At 37.0% G+C, this 26641-nt stretch overlaps 1 protein-coding gene across 4 annotated transcripts in view; it reads left to right on the top strand.

Annotated features, from left to right (window-relative positions):
• Positions 1-23381, top strand: part of LOC306878873 (rhomboid-related protein 3-like) — a 74396-nt gene extending 51015 nt beyond the window's left edge. For 3 of the 4 annotated variants that reach the window (XM_079431450.1, XM_079431452.1, XM_079431451.1), the window contains 6 exons: positions 649-873; positions 4519-4667; positions 9252-9364; positions 14858-14958; positions 18031-18091; positions 20946-23369. In XM_079431450.1, coding sequence (XP_079287576.1) covers positions 649-873; positions 4519-4667; positions 9252-9364; positions 14858-14958; positions 18031-18091; positions 20946-21217 — 921 coding nt within the window. In that variant the 3' untranslated portion in view covers positions 21218-23369. Of the gene's footprint in view, positions 1-648; positions 874-4518; positions 4668-9251; positions 9365-14857; positions 14959-18030; positions 18092-20945 lie in introns of all 4 variants that reach the window. The other variant, XM_079431449.1, reaches the window with a different exon arrangement.
• Positions 23382-26641: the final 3260 nt, after the last annotated feature.

The following is a 26641-nucleotide window of genomic DNA, read 5'->3' as shown; positions in this document are numbered from 1 at the left end:
AGCGAAGTGGAATTCCAGTGATGCCCAGTGAAGAGAGTGTAGACAGGAGAATCTGATGATTGACAGTGTCAAAAGCAGCAGAGAGATCCAGCAGAATGAGGACTGACGATTTGGAATCAGCCTTTGCAGTTCGCAGGGCTTCAGTGACTGAGAGTAGCGCAGTCTCTGTTGAATGGCCACTCCTGAAACCTGACTGTTTAGCATCCAGCTTGTTGTACTGTGAAAGAAACCGCGAGAGCTGGTTGAAGACAGCTCGTTCGAGTGTTTTCCCTATGAATGGAAGGAGAGAGACAGGTCTGTAGTTATCTAAAAGAGAAGCATTTAATGTAGGTTTTTTGATCAGTGGGGTTACCCGAGCCTGCTTGAATGCTGTGGGGAAGACGCCTGTGAGGAGAGATGTGTTGATAATGTGTGTGAGTGCCGGTAAGAATTAGTGTCAGAGATTCTGAATGAGAAAAAACATCCATAAATATTATTTAGGATTACAGTAAATGAGATCACAGATAAATATAAAAGTTTGTGCCTGTCTGTATATAAAAACTTGATTGACTTTGTTACTGTTACATGATCATTTGCATATTTACAAGAAAAGTGCTGATAAACATGACACAAATTTGTGTCATGTTTTTTTTTGTTTTGTTTTTTCAGATGAGCAACAAGCGCTCAAACAGTTTCCGTCGAGCGATCCTGCAGGGGAGTCGGCAGCTCAGGAATTCTGCACTGAGAGAGGAAGTGGGCTTGGGTCTGTCTCGGAGACTTGTGCGTCACGTTGCCTATGAGACTTTGCCAAAAGAGGTGGACCGCAAGTGGTACTTTGACAGTTACACCTACTGTCCACCACCATGGCTTATGCTGGCAATCACTATAGCAGAGGTAAGAATAAACTTTACTACTGAAGATTATTAAAAGAAAAATATATATTGTCCACTGCTTCTATAAAACAAAAAAAGATATTTTTTTTTACCTCAAAACATAACAGCAGATATGTTTCCACTTTATATTACATGACTTTAGCTATGTAGGCTACTTATGTTAAAAAATGGTGCAGTGTACTTATTGTGTTCTTGTTGGATATTAAAGCATTTGCTATTGAGGTGGGATAAGGGTAAGGTTAGAGACAGGTTTGGTTTAAAGGTGGTTTAAGGGGTATGGGTAGGTACTGTAATTACTGTAAGTATGTAAAACAATGTAAAAGCACAACTTAAAGACTGTTTCAAATTATTGATTTAAATGTTAGTACATGGTAGTTTAAAACATGTATTACTGTATTAAGTGGGCCCATTACTGCTGTTCTAAATAGATTAAAGTCACTAGAGAGCACACTAGTCATCCCTGTGCTTGAACTCTTCTTTAAAATTAATGAACAAATAATGAATTTTAGAGTCATTGAATTGAAAGTCTTCCTCCAGTTCCAGCAGAAATGCAAATGATGCAAGTCTTTATACCAGGCCCCACTTTTCAGTAGGAGATAATATGAATCAAAGCTTAACAGATTCTAGTAAGCTGCTTCAATGCCTACATGTACAACTGCTGAAGCTGCAGATTTTGGGGGAAATTGTGGGAGTACCCAGAGAGAAAGACACATGCAAACTCTAAATTAAAAGGCCTTTCATCTCAAAAGACCTGAACCGGGGATCTTCTTGGTGTGAGGTGACAGTGGAACCCACTGAGTCCAAGTCACTGTACCCCCTGCATGAGTGGCTTGACTAGCAATTAATTTTCCTAAGGTTTGACATGAACATTTTGATAAGCTACAAATCTAATGCTCTAATAAGTATAAAATACTTTGGATAAAATAATAAATATTTAATTAAAATAATTAATTTGTATTAAATTAGTAGTGAATTAAATGTTTATTAATATTGAACATTAACATTTTTCTTACCATCCACACTGTGCTAATTGCTTTAATACATAATATACAAAACAGCACATTGGAATCATGTGACAGAATTACAATTTAATAGTATATATTGTACTGGACTACATCAATACCTCCATTGACAGTGTCACAACAGAGAAACAGATCACAACGTACCCTAATCAGAAGCCATGGATGAACAAGGAAGTGCGGCTCTTGCTGAAAGCCCGCAACACTGCTTTCAGATAAGATGACGCTCAGGCCTACAGCATATCCAGGGCTAACCTGAAGAGGGGCATCAAGAAGGCCAAGCACTGCTACAAGCTAAAGGTAGAGGAGCATTTTTCCAACTCTGACCCCCGGCGCATGTGGCAGGGCATCCAGGTCATCAGTGACTACAAGCCATGCAACTCCACTCCAACGGTCACAGACGTCTCCTTCCTTAACGAGCTAAATGACTTTTATGCTCGCTTTGACAACAACAACAAGGAGACAGCCACCAAGATCACACTCTCAGGAGACCATCAGACCCTCAAACTCACCTCCACAGATGTCTGCACAGCATTGAGCCGGATCAACGCATACAAGGCTGCTGGCCCCGACGGCATTCCTGGACATGTGCTCAGGACATGTGCAGAGCAGCTCGCAGGGGTCTTCACAGACATTTTCAATCTGTCACTCACGCAAGCAATGGTGCCAACATGCTTTAAGTCCACATCCATTGTGCCAGTGCCTAAACACTCCTCCCCAACGTGCCTGAATGACTACCGCCCCGTAGCACTCACACCCATTGTTATGAAGTGCTTTGAGCGACTGGTCCTGGCACACCTCAAGAACTGCCTCCCACCCACACTGGACCCACACCAATTTGCCTATAGAAGCAATAGAAGCACTGAGGATGCAGTAGGCACAGTACTGCACTTGGTACTCACACACCTGGAAAACAACAACACATATGCACGGATATTGTTTGTTGATTTCAGCTCAGCATTCAACACCGTCATTCCCTCCAAGCTGACCACTAAACTTGGAGACTTGGGTGTTAACACCTCCCTTTGCAGCTGGATTATGGACTTTCTGGACCTATGGACCAACAGACCTCAGCATGTTAGGTCAGGCCTCACCTGCTCCACCACCATCACACTCAACACCGGCGTACCACAGGGCTGTGTGCTGAGCCCATTTCTCTACTCCCTCTACACCCATGACTGCAGGCCTGTGCATGGATCCAACTCCATCATCAAGTTTGCTGACGACACCACAGTGATTGGCCTCATCAGAGACAACGATGAGACTGCCTACAGGGAGGAGGTACAGCACCTGGCTGCATGGTGTGCTGACAATAGCCTGCTCCTCAACACCAGCAAGACAAAGGAACTTATTGTGGACTTCAGGAAGAAGAAAAGTGGAACGCATGACCCCATCCACATTAACGGGATGGTTGTTGAACTTGTCTCCAGCTTCAAGTTCCTGGGAACCCACATCTCGGAGGACCTGACCTGGACCACCAACATATCCAGCCTAGTCAAGAAGGCTCACCAACGCCTCTTCTTCCTTAGGACACTGAAGAAGAACCACCTGTCTCCAATCATCCAGCGGAACTTCTACCGGTGTGCAATTGAAAGCATCCTGACCAACTGCATCACAGTCTGGTATGGGAACTGCTCAGCTGCTGACCGCAAGGCACTACAGAGGGTGGTGAAAACAGCCCAACGCATCACAGGGACACCACTCCCTGCCATTGAGGACGTCCAGAGAAAACGCTGTTTACGTCGAGCTCGCGGCATTCTTAAGGACTCCTCTCACCCTGACCATAGACTGTTTAACTTACTGCCCTCTGGGAGGCGCTTCAGGAGCCTCTGAACAAGGACAAGCAGACTCAGGAACAGCTTTTTCCCTACAGCTGTTTCCCTACTAAACTCTGCCCAATGATACCCCCCTCACACACCACTACAAACTCTTCACCCCTCCCCATCATTAAATCGATTAAAAAAACAAAACAAAAAAAACAACCAATCTACACACTGAGTACTATGTACTGTAAATTTTTATTTCTATGCACTTTCAGTGTTCATTGCACTAGTGTTTATATATCTTATTCATATCCATTTGTAATTATTTTCATAGTTTTTGCTCATAGTGTACATACATTTACTGCACAATCCATCTGTATAGTATGTTCATATCACCCATCTGTATATCATACTGATAGTATTTAAAAACTTGTAAATTATGTCCATAGTACTGCCTTATCTGTATATTCTGTACATATGTAACATATTGTAGGCACTGTATATCCTGTACCTCTGCTTATTGCACTTCTGGTTAGATGCTAACTGCATTTCGTTGCCCTGTACCTTACATGTGCAATGACAATAAAGTTGAATCTAATCTAATCTAATCTAATCTATATTAAAATAGAAAAAGGTTTTAAACTGTTTTTAAATTGTAATATTTCTCAGTGTTACAGTTGTTGCTGTATTTATGATCAAATACATGTAGTCTTGGTGAGCATACAATATTGAAAACACTTTTAGAGCAGCCATTGTGTGAAGAGTGCCCTTAAAATGCTTCCTCTGTAGGCGGCCCACTATGTTTTGAAGGACAGCACAAGTGTCACATTAGTAACAGGCTCTTACTTTCCACATTGTTCACAGGTTGTTGTCTTTATGTATTACGGATTCCAACTTAACCGCTGGGTTCTGCAAGTCTCATCACCATACTTCCTGAAGGGCCCATTGCCATACCACCCGCAGCTCAGAGCTCAGGCCTGGCGCTACCTTAGCTACATCTTCATGCACGCAGGGTGAGTTACACACTAGTTATATTATTACGAGATAACTCATTATTAATATGAATATATGAACATAAAATAGTTCTTTGATTTCAAATTATTCTAATATTAAATGAAGATTAGCTTAAACTTCCTTTGGAGAAAAATAGTCCATGACAATCATCCTGGCAGCAATATAAAAATATTAATTTCTATACGAGAATTTAATTGAAAGTTAGGTAACACTTTCTAATATATTATAAAGGAATTTTTAAGGCATTATAATGAGTGTATAATGCATTTTAAAAAACCTTATGTTATATCATCTTATGAATGTTCATAAGAAAAGTTTTAATTATAATATTTACTTATTTGTGTTTATAGCTTTTAAGAGTATGATGATTTATAACACACAGTGAACACGTTGCACCCACTTAAGTTACAATGGATTTTTCTCATAGTTATAATGTGTAGTCTCATATCTTGTCACCTTTCTTATGCTACTTTACTGAAATCAACAATGACCACTTATAAGTATAATAATAATAATAATAATTGTTTTTCTCTCAAAAAGCCATTAGATCAGATATCAGATGAATGTGTAATATGACATATTTGCTTTGAACTATTTTTATTTTAATATAAGTTTGATTAATTTGATGGTCCCCTTTAGACAGCTGTTGATAAGTAACTCTGTCAACTACATGTCAACTAGCAGTCATTGGAGTATTAGTAGTATGCTAACATTTTATTTTGATGGTTCCCCAACAGGCAAACTGACTATAAGTAACTTTGCAAGTACATCAATATTATACCTACCCTAACCTTAACCTAAGCCTACTAATACTCTAATGAGAGTTAGTTGACATGTAATTGTAAAGTTGCTTATAGTCAATAGACTAAGGGGACCATTGCATTGGACCAAAACATTGCATTATAACTAGCTCACATCAAAATTAATATTAGCCTCACAGGGAATACTCAAGTAACACTCCACACCTAACCACTTACAAGATGTACTGTAGTAAGATACTATACAGATCTTAAATAATGTCAAGATATATAGTCCATTATAAATGTACAAGCAGATTTAATATGGTGTTCATTGTGTTATGAATAATCATAATCTTAAAAGTTATAACCACAAATACGTAAGCATTATTATGTATTATAATTGTTGTCATGATTATTTATAAGATGATATAACATATTATAAGGTTTTGTAAAATGCATTATGCATTCATTATAATGCCTTAAGAATAATGTATTATAAATATAGGTTTCATAGAAATTGTTACCGAAAGTTATTTTTGTACTAGCTAGCTAACATAGTCAGACCTGTGTCCTGTCTTGTTGTTTTCTGTCTCGTGCTCCCCTTGACCTAGTTTTACCTCGTGTATGTTTTTCCTGTTTCCGTTTAGTTCCCATTTAGTTAGTTCCCACCTGTGTTTTATTAATTTACCTCGATTAGTTGATAGTATTTAAGCCCTGTGTTTTCCTGTCTCAAGTGTCCGGTATGAACACCGATGTCCTGTTTCTTGTGTCTCTGCCTGCCTTGTGTTACTCTTTTTGGATTAAAGACTGTTATTTTGAAGTTTACCTCTCGTCTCCTCGCTTCCCTTGTGTGTGCTGCTCGTGACAAACATACATTAATCATGAGATCTCTTATGATCTCTTACCCACAGTTAAACCTGTCCTGAGCATGGTAGTTGTTGCATGTAGAAAAAAGCAGAATTTGCTCAAACTAAACTCAAACTACTTACTACATTTTCTAGTTAATGCTTTTGAGATACTGTAAAATTGGTATGAAAAGAGAAAGAGATCTCTAAATGAGATAAACTGCTGGTGTGTTATAGTTTAGTTGTCATTACACAGAAATAGTTGACAGTGCAATGCTACAATTGACAAATCTAAATACAGAGAGCTGTAAATAAGCAGGAATAAAAACTTTCTCAGGTGCATATCAGGCTTTCATGGTGCTTAACAAATGTATTACCCTTTTCTCTGTTGTAATTTAAAGATGTATTTGTGTCTCAAATCATCCAAGAGTATTGCAGCCTCAAAATGTGGTTCACTGCTGCTAATTCATGCCATTTTTAGATACTGCTTTGATTAGCTGTTTCTTTTCTGGCATTTTAAAATGCTTACATCCTCAATGCAACATTTTCAGGCACACAAAATGCTATTAAACCACATTTCTAAAAGCTTTTTTTCTGGCATGAAGGATGAAAGGCCTGTGTCAGAGGTTGATAGAGGGCTTGAGCCCCTGTAATATGTCTGATATGCTGTGATCTGTGGGGTTTAATGTTTTATATTACACTCATCTACAGAGTAATCTCCCCATTAACCCAAGCTAGTGATCCGCTCTGTCTGCTGTACCAACAGAATCCCAATAGGAGAACACACAGACTCTTTCACACAGACACAGGCTTTTCAAAAGTCACTGTCTAACTTGGTTTCATCAGCAGCAGTGGGTAGGACATGACTCATTCTGAGATGGTGTCACAGCATTGCAGCATTAAACACCACATGATCTCAGATGATGTTGTATCAAAGTTGTATCAAACATCATTTTGTTTGGAACAGAAACAGAAATGTTTTGCATTGACAAACAGAAATTTGCATTGTCCACTAACCTTTTATTTTGCCCTTCTAAATCCCCTTCAGATGATTCTGCTTGTAATCTGATGGGTAAAGGCCATTTTAAAGGTCAATGCCAGATGAAAACTGCTACTTACTGTACGTGTGTTGTTTTTGGTATTATCCTGTCCTTGAAAGTTTTGAGATTCTTTTAATATATCTCACCACACAAAAGACTGCTGGGACAATTTTTAACATGCTAATGCTATTCCTTTTTTTTTTTAAATATGTTTTAATATTTAAACTATACATTGGATCACATCTTGACACTTTTTAAAATGTTTTTTTCCTTTTTTACATCTATAACTTTTTTATGAGAGGCGAATGTTTACTGGAGGAGCAAAGCAAGTGTGTTGTTGCTCTGATCTCATGTGGTGATAATTAAACCAACAGCCTGATTACGATCAGTTCAATAAACAAGAAGTCAATACCAAACAAAAATATTTAAACGAAGCCTCAGCAGAATTATTTGTCACACGTCTTTATTAAAGTACAGTACAGTGTGTACGTACAGTATCTTTTGTATGTGATTGTATGTACTGTAGACACCCTTTTTTCATGAAAAATGTGTGAAATGTGTTCTTGCTTTATCAGATTAAAATGTCCCTCTTATTTCAATCTTTTCATGGCAGTGATTGAATTATCTTTTATTCTGGAAACTGGGTTTTGTTGAAGCAGAGATCAGTTTCAGATCAGACCCCTAGCCATTCATAATTCAAGCTCATTCATGCAGATTGTCCTGATAAGTAATTCAGTTACTTTTAAATGTTGTTTCTGGGGACATGAACTGTCTTTTGTTTTGAAAGATGGACAGTGCTCGTACTGAAGATTGGCTAATATATTCAGAGATGTTCACATTCAGTTCAGATATTTTATTAAAGGCTCTTCGGTTTCATTTCTTTGTTTCTTTTGTCTGTCAGGCTGATGTCTTTATCAGCAACCTGAATAAGCTGTTTGTCAGTGATTCTTTCTTTTAGCTCTGTATGATCATCCTACACCATGATTTAAGTTATATGCCCCAGTTATCTGAAGCTTTGGATTTCAGTTCCTTGTTCTACAAGGATAATTATTCTGACCTTGTCCTGCTTCTTATTATTTTATTTATCTGGGCCCAAATTTTGCCCCACTGGGCTTCTATCGGATCTGTTTGGCAATGTTGGGGAGAGCCAAGTATGTGACATGAGCAACATTAGTTAAGTGTTTCTCTGTCACCCAGATATGTCACTATGCTTAGATGTGAAGGACTTCAAGTGTAACAGTTTGCATGTGCAGTACTGAAAGTCAAATAATTAGAGCAGTTGGTGAAGTGAACAGGGCTTTAGAAAAAAAGCTGGACTAAACAAAGTTGGAATGGGGTGGAATTGGGAAATGATTCATGCCAGAATCAGGTCACTCATGTGTCAGAGCACAACCACTACAGGCCTCATCTCTGACAGATGAGTTTATTGAAAGAAGAGCTTGTAAAGAAACAAAATTTAAAACTGTTCTCTGCTATTGACTGACCATATATTCTTGAGTTCACCACTGACATCTGGAGGTTGATAAGGGCAGGTGGTGGTAATCATATTATTTTTTGCACTTTTGATCTGTGCTCAATTAGAGAATCTTCAATGAAAAATGAAGTCCACGCAACCTTCAAAAAGAACTTGAAGATATTGTAAAAGTAATCCAAATGAATAGAGTGATTTAATCCAACTCTTCTGAAAAGATATGATTATTTATATGATAAACAGATTTAATTGAGGCTTTTATTCATGTATAAACATTAACGAGTGCACATACATAGATACATACAACACATCAAATATGGTAAACAGAAGGAGGTTTTTATGGGAGTGCACCAAATTGTAAATTCTAGCTACTTCTGAAAATAACTAAATATACAGACACTCTGATCTAATCTAATCTGGGGAAAAAATATCAATCCCTTTCTCAGGCACATCTGTAATTGTGCTAATGCTGAATTATATGTTTCAGAATTGAACACCTGGGTCTAAATATGGCCATGCAACTTTTGGTGGGTGTGCCATTAGAGATGGTCCACGGCGCTTTGAGAATCGGCCTGGTGTATGTGTGTGGCGTACTGGCAGGTGAGTCAAACTCAGCATATATTTTAGCTTTGAGAATGATTTTGAGATGAGAAAGTATTTTTTAGTGCAATATCCTTCAATTGCCCGCTTTTTTCGGATATTACCTTTCATGTTGTGTGTAATATAGCTGTTTGTGAATGTAAAAGGTCTGCAAAATTTCAAAGAGCAAAGTACATAACAATTGGAGTTATTGCCTCCCAGAATAAATCACCAATACTGAACTGTCTGAAACATGTCATCAGTAATTCCACACTTTACATTCTGCATAAACAGGATAGGTTACATAGGTTACAAATTTGCATAATTCCTACCTATAGTCTTCTTTGGCTGCCTATGAACAATGTGTACTTTGACCTGTCCTCAAAAACTGTAGCTGTGGCCTGGAAGAGTTTGGTTCGTGTTGTCGTCATATTTCATAGCACTGCGAAAGTAAAAAACACTTAGCATGTGCTCCCAAAGGATAAGGATGTGAATAGTCAGTGGTTACAATACATTTTTACAGTGACACCACAGCAGTATAACTCCAACCTTTTGTTGTGTCCCTGTCATTTTACTGACGACAGCTTCTCAAATCTTGCTGAGTTCAACATGGGATTTACAAAATGCTTATTCACTAAAGATAAAGCAATACCCACTTTTTTTGTACTATCTTGCACTTCTGGGTCACAACCATATGATTAATCATTTATGTACATATTTTCTACCGGGTTTTCAAAACATGTTGTTTGCTTTATATGTGTACACCCAGTGCACTGCTGTCGCCTTCTGCTAACTATTATTAAATATTATTGTCTTGAAATACTGTGGGCCCACTATTACTGTCTGTCTGTTATTCTTACTACTTTGAGTAGTGATACAGTGTAGAGCAAGGTTTTGATACTGTTTATATCAATGTGTATACAACTGCTGAGGAAGCCTACTGAGCTGGCATTCAGATATGGTAATGGAAGTTTAGTTTCTGACATCCACTGTTAGCAGTAGACCAGTCACAACAGATTGGTCGAGTCAGAGCAGAATAGGTGCTTGGAAATGACTGGTTTAGAGAGATGGGATCCTTACAAACCATTTCAGAGAAAGAGCTAATGCTGCATTGTATATTAATAGAAATTTAAAGTGTTTTTGGACCTTGAATGCATTTACACCTCCAAAACATGTTCGGTGAATATACATTTTTAATTTTAACCAAAGACTGAAAGCTGTGATTACCACAGTTCATCTTTGTGTTTGGGGATAATTATTTGAAAGTCATTAATATGTAATTGTAATATGTTAATTATAGAAATGCTAATAAACAACTAGTTAATAGTGAGAATTGGTCCCTATACTAAAGTGTTACCCTATACTTTCAGCCATGATGAAGGCCTGTGTGCCGAAACACGTTGGCAAAATAAACAGTTTTATTGGTTGGCAGGGTCATTATGGTTGGCAGTACTGGCAACATTCACATTATATACTGGGAAAAAAAAAGGAAAGGGAAGTGGTGTGTGGTGCTCTGCAATTTGTGCTCTGCATTTAACCCATCCAAGTGTACATACAGTAGTGAACATACACCCGGAGCAGTGGGCAGCCAATGCTGCGGTGCCCAGGGAGCAGTTGGGGGTTCGGTGCCTTGCTCAAGGGTCTCACCTCAGTCGTGGTATTGAGGGTGGAGAGAGTGTTGATTATTCACTCCCCCACCTACAATCCCTGATGGACCTTAGACTCGAACCCACAACCTTCAGGTAACAAAACCTAAACAAACGTAGGTTTTGGCTTCAGGTAGGCTCCGACTGCCTAATGGATACTGCTGCCTGTTGATCCCTTGATATCATCCTAGGGTTCTTTTTGACTTTCTGAAGCATCTTGTGCTCTGCTTTTGAGGTGAGTTTGGTGAAGTGGTCCAGCCTGGACAGATTACCAGTGGTCTGAAACCTTCTCCTTTTGTAGGTTATTTCAGATAGATTGGAATAGAGGATTTAAAGAAGTTAGAAATGACTATAAGGGTGCTTCTCAAATGGAAGAGCACATCCATTTTGGGCTGCATATCTAGGCTGCTATGTCATCAAGCTTTGTCAAAGGGCATCTCAATTTGAAGGATCCTTAGAAGACAGTCTGCATGTCCTTTATTCAGCTTGTTTTGAAGGATGCATCTGGTGCATCCTTCACGTCCTTCAATCATCGACAATCCTTTGCATAGATTCCATCCAATTCATGAAAAATTGATTTGCTAAAAATAAATCAAGACTTTCATTATGTTATGTAAGAATGTGTTTTGAGATGAATGCAATATGTCTTCTTTCGTGTTGTAAATGAATCACATAATGCTAAACTGTGCATGAAAATTGTCCAACCCAAAATGAAAATTTTGTCATTAATCACTCACCCCCGTGTCATTCCAAACCTGTAAAAGCTTTGTTCGCTGTTCTGTGTCAGCCGCACTGCACGGATACGTTTGTTTAGGTTTTGATTAGAACAAAAACAGCATATCCAGAACAGCGTACGCTGCTTGTGTCCAAAATATCTTAAATTGTTTTTCATTTTGGAGTGGAGTAACCCTTTAATACAGCAAGTTAATATAAGTAAAGTGTTCTTCTAATTATAATTTGAATAGTATTTTCATTCTGTAACCAGGCAGGCGGAAACATATATGACCATGCACACTTACTAGACCATCTCATTCTAGCGTTTGATGCTTAGAAGGACTCTAGTCTCGAAGCATCAGAAGGACTACAGAACGCTTTCCTGTAGCTCAAATAGTAGAGCATGGCGCTAGCAACGCCAAGATCATGGGTTCGATTCCCAGGGAAAGCAAGAGCTGATAAAATGTAAAACTGTAACTTGAATGCAATGTAAGTCGCTTTGGATAAAAGCGTCTGCTAAATGCATAAATGTAAGGACACATCCTTACTAGGATGCAGCCTTCCCTTTGAGAAATACCCATCATCCCTTTCCAGACTCAATACTCAACGGCTTTCATTCAAGGGTTCAGACAGCTCTTTTGATCATGATGACACTTATGATTTAACCGGACTAGTTTGAGGTTACATTTATCTTTATTGTTGTTCTATTAATTTTCCCTTATTTCTACAAATTGCCGTTAATTCATCTAATCATTGGGCATTAGATTAAGTGACACGTGCAAACTTTTCCCACACATTTAACCATACAAATCATTACAAAATGTATAAAATGTTCAAAATGTATCCAATAGTCATCAATTATATGAATTTTATACATTGTCATTGGTAAAATGTCAATTTTGATTTGATGTGGTACTCCAACCACTATAATTGTATGTCATTTACTTGTGAAACAAATGAAGTCAAAATCCTGGAAATTATTCAAATGAGTCAACTGGATGGAAGCAAATATGTTGGTATAACACGATGATTATATAATTGTTTCCATGTCCAGCCATGTGCTTTCTGACTTGTGAAGATTAACAAATGGAAAGCTGATTAAACGCTACAAACACTGAGCTTTTCCAACATTAGAAAACCTCACACAACAGTCTGTGACTCCTGCTGAGAGGAACAGAGAGGTAAAAACAGCAAAAAAAACAAACAAACTGGAGGATACAAGAAAAACAGATATGAAGAGGCATGAGGAGTGAAAGTGAGAATGATGCAGAGCAAAGGAGAGAAGAAAGGAGGGGGGAAGTTCGCCTGCATTTTCCATCAGCTGTGGGGTTTTATGTGAGGTGGAAATGTCATTTCATTCTCCCTGATGACATTAGCAGCTAATATCTCTGTCTGTGTGTGTGTGTGTGTGTGTGTGTGTGTGTGTGTGTGTGTGTGTGTGTGTGTGTGTGTGTGTGTGTGTGTGTGTGTGTGTGTGTGTGTGTGTACGTACTCATGGAGAATCAGTAGCAGATGTCATGAGGGGGGAGTTTAACCCCAGCCCTCACTTTACTGCAGCCCAGAACTGGGAAATTAGTCATACATTTTTGGAATATTTTGGAAAAGGAGCAAGTTAGAATGTGAAATGCTAAAGACTTACAGCATATATAAACTGGTTTGGTTATGCAAGTTCATAAATTTTATATACTGCAATACTTTGTCAAAAACCTTTGTGAATGACATAGCCAGAGGACTTACCTGGTCTAATCTTTTGTTCTAAACTGAGTGGAATTTGAGAGAAAAAGCTTGATAAATGAAAAGATGAATATTAAAACCTCCCGCTTATACAAACAGAAAAGACTGAACCAAGCTAACTGAGTGTAAAGAACGCAATATCTCATATTGATGTCTTTATTCTCACATTTCATAAAAAAAAAAAAAATACAAAATATAAACAGATTTGAAGCCTAAAATAAAATATAATTCCACAACAAAAGTGTTTGTATTAAGTAAAAACCTTTATAAACCATTTGGGGAGCATGTCCCATGAATATTCAGATTTATGGCCATCATTTAAATTCCTACATTATTACACTACATTCATTACATTTGTTTCTCCCCAATCATAAATATTTGGTTACATAATTGAGTTACTTGCATGAGGGTGTGTAAATGATGACCATTTTCGTTTTTAGTGAAATAAACTTTTAATATCTGATGGTTCTTCTGCACATTTAAATTCCTTTCTTAGCACATGGATATCCTATTAGAACGTGTAAAAGTTGTAGAGACTTATGCATTGCAGCTACAGAAACATGAACAGTCCAGTTAAAGATGAAATAACCCCATGAGGTGTCACTAAGTCACATCCCTCTACTAGTATTTCACATTCATCAACAGTGGTGTGTAGGTCTGATCACAATGTGTGTATTCACTGTGTGAATGTGGATGTACATAATTACATCTTTACAAGGCACTGCCATTGTCTGCCTAGAGAAACTTGATATAGTAATTAGAGGATGCGTGTTTGTTTTCATCTCCACATGCAGACGTTACACTTTTTACACTTGTTCACTTGATATTGCTGTTTTCTTTAGTAGTATCCAAATATCATGATCAGAATGGGTGCCTAATTTTCTCCAGATACAGAACTTACTTGTTTTTGCGCGTATGTGTGCGTTTTACCTTGCATTATCCCACAGAATAAATATTGTGCAACCTGCATTTTTAAATTAATAATTGTACATAATAAATAAAAAATTATAATAAATACATATTTTTAAATATATATTCTATGTAAATTTTAAGTTGGTTATATTTGAAAATACTGTACATATTTTTAAATGAATTCTTCAACTGGATTTTCATAATCTTGCAGATATGTCATGAGAATCAGCACGAAGCTATCATAGTCTCAAGAGTCATGTGCTATGAATAAAATATTTACAAGGATGCCTTTATACAGTAAATCAAGTTTCAGTTTGTTCTGATTTCATTAAAACACTCACATTAAGGAATAGTTACAATTTTATATAAATTTTGTCATTTTTGTACCCATTCCAACCCCATTATTTTCTTTCTTCTGGGAAACACAAAAGGAGATCTTAGGCAGAATGTCTCATGAACTTACGATAGCTTTTAAGTCATTGTTCACTGATACTCTTTCCATTTGCAGGTTCATTGGCAGTGTCAGTGACGGACATGACAGCACCTGTGGTCGGTTCATCAGGCGGAGTCTACGCTCTGGTCTCCGCCCACCTCGCCAATGTTGTCATGGTAATAAAGAAATAAGTATATATTCTTGTTATGGCAGTTTGAGCAGTTGTGAAAATGTTTTGTTCTAGAAAATGAATATTGTTCAGCATCAATTTTGTGATAATGCTTAGAAACATCAAATCTATAAGTGGAACTGTATGTGTAGTATATAGACTTACTTAATTAAATCGTAATTCAGCTCCTGTTTAAAATCTCTTTTGAAAAATATCAGGATGCCCTTGACTCAGACTAAATCATTTATCCTAACTTTGTCAGGATAAATGATGAGTGTGAAGTTCAGCCTGATGTCTCTTGTCACAAAGAATTACTAAAACTCGAACAGTTAACCCTCTCTGTCGTGTAAGCGCATGATTCATCTGCCTCTTTTTCCACCTTTATTTTCAGATACAGTTATATATTTATAGATACAGTCAAATAGCTGAAAGATTGTAAGGTTCGCCTTTTAGTCATGCATATGATATTGAGTATGTTTTACTTGCACACCAGTAAACTGATAACTCACAAATATCCACTATTTAAAATAATAGTTTTCCCCATTTACATGCACATCAGTAACCTGACATTGCAAGTAGCTGCGTTTACATAACTTAATTAACAAATCAGGTTACTTCCCTGTAGTGACTTCAAAATACAATTATTTGTGTGTCTGACTCCGGGTATTCCATACATTGTCAGTTGTGATGTTAAATAAAGCTTTCAACATGTCTTAGGGAAACTTACAGCTCATATATGTGACCCTGGACTACAAAAACAGTCTTAAGTCGCACAGGTATATTTGTAGCTATAACCAACAATACATTGTATGGGTCAAAATTATCGATTTTTCTTTTATGCCAAAAATCATTAGGATATTAAGTAAAGATCATGTTCCATGAAGATATTTTGTAAATGTCCTACTGTATATCAAAATTTAATTTTTTATTAGTAATATGCATTGCTAAGAACTTTATTTGGACAACTTTTAAGGTGATTTTCTCAATATTCTTATATTTTTGCACCCTCAGATTCCAGATTTTCAAGTAGTTGTATCTCGGCCAAATATTGTCCTATCCTAACAAACCATACATCAAAGCTTATTTATTCAGCTTTCAGATTATGTATAAATCTCTATTTCATCAAATTGACCCTTATGACTGGTTTTGTGGTCCATGGTCACATATTATTTTGACTGAAACACATTTTTAGCTTTTTCTGAGTCATGATAGAATCTGCTTTTGTTATAGGCCTATATTTCCTTCTTTCTTTACTGCAAAATATTTGCTTTGTCTAGATGCACTTAAACGTTGCATTCCTGTCACGTATCACACATGCACACTTTAAAGGGATAGTTCACCCAAAAATTCTAATTTGATGTTCATCTGCTTACCCCAAGGGCATCCAAGATGTAGGTTACTTTGTTTCTTCAGTAGAACACAAACAAAGATTTTTAACTCAAACCGTTGCAGTCTGTCAGTCATATAATGTCAGTCAATGGTACTCACGGCTTTGAAAGAAAAAAAACATACACAGACAAAACCAAATTAAACCCTGCAGCTCGTGACGATACATTGAGGTCTAAAGACACAAAACGATCAGTCTGTGCAAGAAACTGAACAGTATTTATATGGTTTTTTGCCTCTGATCCACCACACGGTCCAACGCTCCTGAGCGCGTACACAACAGACGGCACGTGACACATCTTCTTCTTCCTCTTGCTTTATGGCAGATCGCAGACTTATAAGTGCATTACCGCCACCTATCTCTCAAATGGACCATTGACACTCCTAATTGAGATTGTAGATAGTGTCAATGGTCCATTTGAGAGGTAGGTGTCGGTAATGCACTTATAAGTCTGCGATCCGCCGTAAATCAAGAAGAAGAAGACGACGCATAATGCGCCGGCTGTTGTGTGAACGCGCTCATGATAGTTGGACAGTGCAGCGGATCAGAGGTAAAAAACTATATAAATACTGTTCAGTTTCTTGCACAGACCGATCGTTTTGTGTCTTTAGACCTCAATGTATCGCCACGAGCCTCAGGGTTTAATTTGGTTTTGCCTGTGTATGTCTTTTTTCTCTCAGAGCCGTGAGTACCATTGACTGATATTATATGACTGACAGACTGCAACGGTTTGAGTTAAAAATCTTAATTTGTGTTCTACTTAAGAAATAAAGTCACCTTCATCTTCGATACCCTCGGGGAAAACAGATCAAATTTTCATTTTTGGGTGAACTATCCCTTTAATGAGCCGACAAAAAACGTTTTATTGTGTTTACATACCACGCGAAATCGGGGTAAGAGGCAAAAACTACCGGTTTATGCTTACGCTGTTTATGACCTTACTCCGATAAAAGAAAATGGGTTACGTTCACATGACCATGTGCGTTTTCAGCTTATTAAGCATAATAAGCATAATCTTCTTGTTTCTGTTTTCTTCAGTAGTATCTAAATAACACGGTCAGAACTGATGATATATAATAATACAATACAATAACTGTCTACTTTGTAGCTCCTCCTTCTCTGTCATTGACCAATCAAAGACCTATGTGCTGTTTCCCAAAGCTTTGACCTTCTCTCTAAGTGAATGGAGGTGTTTTGTACTGCATAATGACCTGGTCAGAGTCATTAAATATTAACACCGGGACTGTCCCTATTCTGTTGAGTCAGGTCATGAAACCTCCTGTACTTGCTCAGCATTTCAGATAGAACTTTTAGTGTCAGCTCTGGTATGGTATGGACTCAGATTACATATAGACTGTCTACAACAAAAACTGAACTCTCATTAGGTCAAATCTGATTTAGTTATTATTTATAATACATGCAGAAATGCAAGACTAACCTTGAATTAGCTGATGAATCACAGGTGCTAATGCTGCTCCCTTTGCCAGCTGTGAGAGTCACAGCATCACTGAAAACCAATTGAACAAATATGCATCTTAGTCTGAAGCAACCTTAATAAAATTATGTACCAAAACCAATTCCCTGGAACAACACCAGAAGATTATAAGAACGAATACTGAAGTGTTTTCTCTCTTAACTACCAATTTTCTTGTCATTTCTTCTAATTTGATGTTTCTCTCCCTCGCTTTACAGAACTGGTCAGGGATGAAGTGTCAGTTCAAGCTCTTTCGCATGGCAATGGCTCTGGTGTGCAGTATGTAAACTGTTTTTTTTATGTTATTCATGTTAAAATAGTCTTTAGTTTATAAGACTGTAAGTCTGTGCTCGAAATATTGAATGACCATGATATTCTAGGGGATTGACAATATATCTATACCATATTGGTTATCAGATTTTTTTTTTTATTTATTGGATATTTATTTGTGCATTTTCTTACCCTTTAAAAAATAATAGATATGATCTTGTAAATGTCAAAAATATAAAAAATTTTATATTGCAGTTATAATTATTTTTTATATAATTAATTATATTTTTTAGAATCTATTTTATTTTGCAGTGCTTAAAGGCGCCATAGAATGGAAAACTGCGTTTACCTTGGCATAGTTGAATAATAACAGTTCAGTTCATGGAAATGGCATACCGTGAGCCTTAAACACTATTGTTTCCTCCTTCTTATGTAAATCTTGTGAATGCAAAAGACCACTGAAAAATAGACGAATCAGAACATAACACTAATCACTAATATTTACGTCCCCAACATTTGCATATACCTGCCCATGTTCTATGCCAGCTGCCAGCCGAACCTGCACAGCCGAATCATCAGAAGTTCTGCAGGTATTGTGAAGAAACAAGTGAGGACAACAGTGAAAATGACAGATCATGGAAATAAATGTTATGTTCCAGGCTGTGCAGGGATGGGTTGGTGTCTGTATTCAGAAAGGCACGGAAAGCAAATAACGCGTTCTAATAAAATAACGCAAGCCACTAAAGGGACATTGTTAGCTTTTTGCTAGCAGTAGCCTGTTACATTACAGAACATAAGATTTCACTTACCACATAAACAGAGTAAGGAGAGATGACTGAGGTTAATGGCGAATGATTTACAGAATCTGAGCACCACTGACAAGCATCTGATCTTGTAAAATGTGTGCAAGAAGTACTGCCGCTCCATAGTGTAAACAGAGTACGTACGACTCTCGAAAGTGAAAGTCAAACTAAAAAGCGATCGTGCATTCCAAAGCAGTTTCAATGCACCGTATATTAATAGCGGTTCCCTGATGCCCGCATTTTATTTACAGTATAACTACCCACCGATATAACTGCGTGAGAATGTACTGAAATATATATTTCCCTGTGTTTCCTTCCTGCTGTTTTAAATTTAAAATATTGTATCAGTGCATTCTATGGCACCTTTAACTTTAAAGGGGTCATATGATACGATTTCAAATTTGGAGTGTTACAAGCTGTTTGTGCATAGATAAGATCCCTGAAGTTGCAAAGACTAAAGTCTCAACACCAAAGAGATATTCTTTATAAAAGTTAAGACTTGACCAAGCCCTCCTAAAATGCATAATTCAAACCCACCCCCACATGTCTACGTCACTGTGTGGGAAGATTTGCAAAACACCGCCCAAATGTATACGCAAAGAAAGAAGGCGGAACTATTATTCTTGCTGTAGTATTGTTGTTGCCACCGGCACCATGTCATGGAGACGTTGTGTGTTTCGTTGTGAAAGCGAAACTACTTTGTTTGGGCTTCCAAAAAAGGACACAACTAGAAATCAGTGGTTAAGTTGTATTTACAACACTGTTCCAGAACAGTTCAACCCAAATATTAGAGTGTGTGCAGCGCATTTTACGGAGGACTATTTCCTGAACCTGGGAGTAGCCTGCCAGCTATGTACAAAGGCTGTTTCTATAAAGTGGGGCAATTCCAACTTTTTTGCAAGGGCATTCTGGTGCTTCTGACTCACAGCCTGTAAGTGTGTTTTCTTATTTAAAGAATTTGCCACTGACGATTCAAACACGAGTTTTGAGCTGTGTAGAGTAGCGTTTGTTGTTTGTCGTTTCTCCGATGACAAATGCAGACATGGTAATGTTTACACGGCGCGATGCATAAAAAGACTCATTTATAGTGGGTTTTATTGTTTTAGTCTCATCACGCCGGGACACGGCATCATGTCACACGCTTGAGGTATTTGGCCAATCACAATGCACTGGATAGCTGGCCAATCAGAGAACACCTCGCTTCTCAGAATGATGAGCTTTGTAAAAACCGACGTGTTTCAGAAAGGCGGGGCATAGAGGACCAACAATAATGTACAGTGTGTGGAAAATAATGTTTAATTTTTTTTACCTTAAACCGCATAAACACATTGCATTACACCAAATACACAAAATAATGTCCTTTTTAGCAACGTCAGATGACCCCTTTTAAATTCAACAAGAAACACTGAATTTTAATATAGTTGTCAGGTGTTGTAGTTCACATGCACAACACGGAATAAATTATAGACACTTCACTTAGCCAGGAGAATCAACACTACAAGCTACACAAAATCACAGACAACACTGATCAATGAACAGAAAGAACTGAAGGCTTAAATACAGAGAGGGAACAAACAGTGGAACAGGGAATAGGTGTGAAGTTCAAACAGAAGCCATTGGAATATGGGAACCACATGAACACTAGAACAAAACCAAAACAGAACATACTCATGATAATAGTCCAGTTCTTCCAGAACTAGGAGGATATGTACAGAATTGTTCTAATCAATGAAACTGCATTAAGTAATTTTTTCCCCACAATTTTATTGTGCATATCATAAGGTGGTTCACAAGATAAGAGGACATGTTGAATGCTACTCACTTTTTTTGGCATACAGTTTAAATAATTATAGTTACTAAATACCTGTGAATAGACCAACAATGGCACGGATAACTTTTGCATCCATTGTCAGTATAAGTCCAAGAAACAAAAATATAAACAAAAGCAAAACTTAAAAATTGACTTAGTGCACTTAAGTTTTCTGCATTTAAGATTTGCTGTCTTTTTAAATGAAATGTGTAATATATCTAAACCCTCACATTGCTTTCTGTATCTACAGTGAGTGTGGAGTTTGGTCGTGCCGTCTGGCTTCGATTCTATCCCCAAGCCTTCCCACCATGCCCTAATCCCAGCTTTGTGGCCCATCTGGGGGGTGTGGCAGTGGGCCTCACCCTTGGCGTTGTGGTTCTTCAGAACTATGAACAGCGTTTGCAGGAACAGTCCTTGTTCTGGATCTTCTTCAGTGTCTACACACTCTTTATCCTCTGTGGAATCTTCTGGAACATATTTGCTTACAGTCTATTGGATGTCAAGTTACCCCCACCACCATAAAGCCCAGAGTGTGTGTTTGTGTGTGTACGAAATGACAGGCAACATAATTTAACAGTTGTAGAGGTCATAAATGAGAAACAAATGCTAAGTACCTTACTGCAGTCCTCCTGCAATTTTGCAGTTTGTGTTAGTGCCTAAACCATGCCAAGTCATCAAAGCAGCTAAAACAGTAGATTCCGATTTTTGAGCAATATTGAATGTAAATTTGCAGGAGAAGCCCAAAGGTTGATGCTTTTTACAGCTACATACTTTGTGCCAGCCATCGAGGGCTATCAGCGATGGCACAAGTATTCATTTCAAAATAAAACTTGGGTTTAATAGCTGCTGCTGGTTTGTCAGCTTTTCAAGGTGCCAGGTAAAATCGTTTTCAGTAGTTGAAGGAATGAATATAGTCCTTTAAAGCACAGCATCTGAAGTTGCATGAGCAAAGAGAAATATCAGTATTTTATGAGGACATTTTAGTAAGTGTTCTATATTTTTATAAACATCTAAATATAAGTACATGAGGTAGAGAGCACTGTTACAGCTCATTGTGTGTGAAGGACCTTTAAAAGATATTTAAGAGTAACCGAAGTAGCAAGGAAACAGCTAGATTAACTTCTTTCTATCTTTCAAACAATGTGTTATTTTCTGATAAATGTTTGAATGTTAAAAGGTCCCTTACCATTCTCAGTGGCGGTCTGCAACACAATTCCCCGCTTTTTAAAATATCAGTTAATATTAATCTAATAAATAAAGGATTATATAATAATGTTCCCATACAACAGGAGATTTGTCCCTTATATGTGACCCTGGACCACAAAACCAGTCTTAAGACGCTGGGGTATATTTGTAGCAATAGCCAACAATACATTGTATGGGTCAAAATTATAATTTTTTCTTTTTTTGCCAAAAATCATTAGGATATTAAGTAAAGATCATGTTCCATAAAGAAATTTGGTAAATTTCCTTCCGTAAATATACCAAAACATAATTTTGATTGGTAATATGCATTGCTAAAGACTTCATTTGGACAACTTTAAAGGTGATTTTCTCAATATTTTGATTTTTTTTTTTTTTGCACCCTCAGATTCCAGATTTTCAAATAGTTGTATCTCAGACAAATATTGTCCTATCCTAACAAACCTTATCAATAGAAAGCTTATTTATTCAGCTTTCAGATTATGTATAAATCTCAATTTCAAAAAGATTGACCCTTATGACTGGTTTTGTGGTCCAAGTTTACATATATAAAAATATTAGTAATTGGGCTGACTTGATAATTAATGATAACTTATAATCTTTTTGATTGGAGTTTGGACTTTCATTTTTAGGTTATGTGTTTGAAAGTCTGTAACCTGTGGCTTTAAGCACAGCCTTCATGATGTACTAAAATAATACTGAAAGCTAATTAATTTTAATTGTTACCTCATTTATGCCAAAGGAAGTAAAACTAATAATTTTTTTCTCAGCTACATTGCATCATTTGAATATTCGTTCTATCAATTTACTAATCAGTAGAGCACCACACTGAGACACTGGTATTCCTTTAGTCATTGAAGCTCCTCTGACAGACCAACACTGTTTATTTTTGTTGTTGTTGTTGTTGCTATCAAGAAATGTGATTTGAAGTACAACATATTACACACTTGATTAGATTAATTGAATCATATTTATTTGTATATATTTGAATCATGTGTTAGTGGAATGGACAGCATGACCGAAGAGTCATCAGAACTCAATTTCAAATCATTGATCAACTGAATAATAACAAAAAACAAGTAATTTACTACTATACATGCTACAAATAACTAAACTGATCTGTTCTGCTGTTTATTATAAAATATGTATTGCAGTAGTTTTTGAATGAATTGTGATTGTGTGACATCTACTGTACCTCAAATACTGTAAGTGGTCTATGTTATGAAGTTTATTTCTATTGGTGCTGTAGTTTTGGACAGGTTGCTGAATGTCTGTGCCTCTGGTAACTGGTTAGCTCCTCTCGGTTCTGTGCACAGTCATTCTTTACAGCAAAACTGATCCTGGTACAGCTTTGTATGTACTCTTGAGTATCTTCTGCCTGTAGTGTATGTGTGTGTGTGTGTATGTGTGTTGCCTCTGATTCTCAAACTATGAGGAAAAGAGGAAAGTCTAAATAAAGACAACTTCTGACAATGTTTGAATTCAGTACTTCAGTCCCAGTTTATACTAGTACTCTGAGAACAACTGGATCTGCTTTACGCTAATTTTGAAGTGCCAGTATACTTGTTTTACATTGTGCTGACTTCACTGTATCAAAATATAATGCTGGGATGTAGGTAACCTGAGATTGTGTGTAAAGGGCTATGGCACTGGAAATAATGAGTTATTTTAACTTGCCAAGCATATTTTAACATACATTTTGTAGATTTGATATGTAAATATAGAGTGATAAAAATCTGTGACATTTTCTGTACTTTCATTGTGAATCAAGACAGTGGTTCTGTTATAGTGTGTATAAACCCTGAAGCTTGTGATAAACTTGCTTAAATGTTTTTATTATTTTAGCCAAGTTTGGGTCAGATAATCTTAAAACCATTGCTCAAAAGTTAATGACTCTTGATACAGAACCATTTACACTGATAACACTGAGCACTGAGGACACTAAGTGAGGCCATATTTTGACATTTAGGAAATTAACCAAGTGGTTTATAAAAAAAAATTTTATAAAATCAAACAAATCAAGTCAAGTCAAGTCACCTTTATTTATATAGCGCTTTATAATATATAGCGCTTTTTTTGCAGCTGTCAAAACAGCTGCAAAATAGGAAAATAGTGTGTCAATAATGTAAAATTACAAGATTAAACACTAAATTTTCAGTTAAAGGCATTTCATTATTGAATTCAGTGATGTCATCATCCAGCTCAGTTCAGTTTAAATAGTGTCTTTGCAATCAGGTCGACGAGATCACTGGAAATGAAGTGTCCCCAACTAAGCAAGCCAGAGCGGCAAGGAACCAAAACTCCATCGGTGACAGAATGGAGAAAAAACCTTGGGAGAAACCAGGCTCAGTCGGGGGGGCAGTTCTCCTCTGGCCAAACGAACCAGCAGTTCAATTCCAGCTGCAGAAAAGTCAGATTGTAAGGGCTCAACTGGTTCCAGTGGTCTTTCCCGATGGCTGTCTAAGTGGCGGGGTCCTCACTGGGGATCTGTCTCTGGGGCTCATCGAGGTGTCCTGATCTCCGCTGACATTTAGGGCTGTTAGAGGTCATCTCTGGGTGCTGATCCACCATCTGATGAACTGGATATGAACTTGATCTGGTGACTGCAGTGACCATCTGGGCTGGATACGGACCAGATCGGGTGGCTACGGTGACCTCGGAATAAGAGAGAAACAGACTATTAGCATAGATGTCAATCTTCTTACGATGTAACAAGTACATCGTGTGTTATGGGAAGTGTTCCCAGTTCCGGTTGACCTAGTTAATGTAGTCTAACAATCCTTTAACAGATTTGAATATTAAAAGCGTATCAGTGTGTTATGTGTACGCCAGGTTAAAGAGATGGGCCTTTAATCTAGATTTAATCTGATTCAATTTTGCTTCAGTGTAGTTATGCATCAACAAATGTCATAAAATCTAACACAATATTGTTCAACCAATATTAATTATTTCAAAGAAAAAAAAATTCTTTACATACACCATTATAAAAATCCAATGACTATGTCAGATTGTTTGCCTGATATTAATACTCTCTGTTTGAATCCCGCACATCACATATGAATCTATGCTTTTGTAATTAATTAAAGTTGTGATTCTAAACTAGTGGATGTATAACAGGATGTGACAGCATCAGGATCTAATTTGGTTCCATTTTATTTAGTGAATTCACCGACTTGATTAGCTTGCCCTCAAATCAATAGTGAATCTTGAACATAAATGCAATCGTGCACTAAATATTACATTTATGCATTAAAAGTGAACTAATATTCAGAACAAAATTATGTTGTCATGGAAATATTTCAACATTTTTCTAGTTTTACAAATAAAACGGGACTCCCCCCTTTTCTTTTTTACCATACATTATGTGGCAATCTTGGTTTTACCTCCAAGGCCACAGTATTTTTCAGTACAATTACATATTATACAATGTTAATCCATTTACATTTATTCACCATAACAATTAATAATTAATTCAATCTCAGGGCCAACTCACATCTATGGTAAATTTTGTGTTTTATTTACACCTATCATGTATGTCTTTAGATTTTGGGGGAAACCAAAGCATATGGAAGAAACCCACATTAAGACACAAGGGAGAATATGCAAGCTCCACACAGAAAGTCATCCTGGCTCAGAGACCAGCTGTAATGTTCTTAGTCTGAGTGAATTGTGCTGTCACCACAATAATGTTCGTAATGTTAGTCTAAAATTACTGATTAAATATTGAAACCAAGCCTATCTCTGTATGCTCAGATTCCTGTGTCAAGTTCTGCAGCATTCATTCTGTTTGTCTGAGTCTCTGTCAGTACTCATTAAGGCCAACACTGTGAGTCACTTCTTTGTCATGTTGCTCCTTAAAGGTGAAGTTTGTAAGATTTCAAATGTATTATCTTAACCCATTTTATTGCTCATTGACTCATATGCCTTAATGAGTGTATCTCACCCTTAAATGTGTAAACACTGAGCCTCCCAGCTACATTAAAAACATTTAGAGCTCCTTTCAGCTCAACCGTGAGAGTTTTGGGCTACTGTAGCAGGCAGAGTCAGAGGGTGCTTAGCTGGTGTGGGACCTGGTCACTGTGTTAAATGTCTAAAGAAATTCATATTCGGTTACAGAAGTGCAAGCCAAAATATGCAGAGACAGGAAATGAAGTCAAACAAGGGTAAACATCAGTGGTGCTTTTACAAGATGGAGAAATTTGGTGTTCAAGATGCTGAACTTCACTGTAAAAAAAATCAAAAGTTGAGCCAAGTTGAGCCATTTTATGGCAACCAGCTTCAGCAGATTTTTTAGTTTTCTCAACTTGTTGTTTTAAGTTTATACAACAAAAAGTTGAGAATATTCTACAAAAATAAGTTGAGAGAATTCAAAAATCTGCTGAAGCTGGTTGCCTTAAAATTTTAAGTTGGCTCAACTTTTTTTCTTTTTTTTTTTTTTACAGTGTTGCAGAGTTTCAAGTCCCAGATAAAATAATAAGTTCTTGTAAGTATAATAATAATCATATGGCAGTGATGAGTGTATAGGGCATTTGCAAAGGTTATATCAAGGTTAAAAGTTTAAATATACTCTATTTATTTCTTATCTTTCTTATATATGGTGTGACCATTTGAATATTCAAAGTGTCCCATAAGATGTCAGTACCATCTTACACTGTTGTCAAATTTCCAAGTTAGAGGTTGTTCAAAAAATATGGAGCAAGGTCAATCTCGCTCCATATTTCAAAAGCATAAAAAGATAAATCA

Source organism: Barbus barbus, assembly GCF_936440315.1.
Source record: "Barbus barbus genome assembly, chromosome: 13".
In the NCBI taxonomy this organism is placed as follows: domain Eukaryota; kingdom Metazoa; phylum Chordata; class Actinopteri; order Cypriniformes; family Cyprinidae; genus Barbus; species Barbus barbus.
This window is presented reverse-complemented; position numbering and strand designations above follow the sequence as displayed.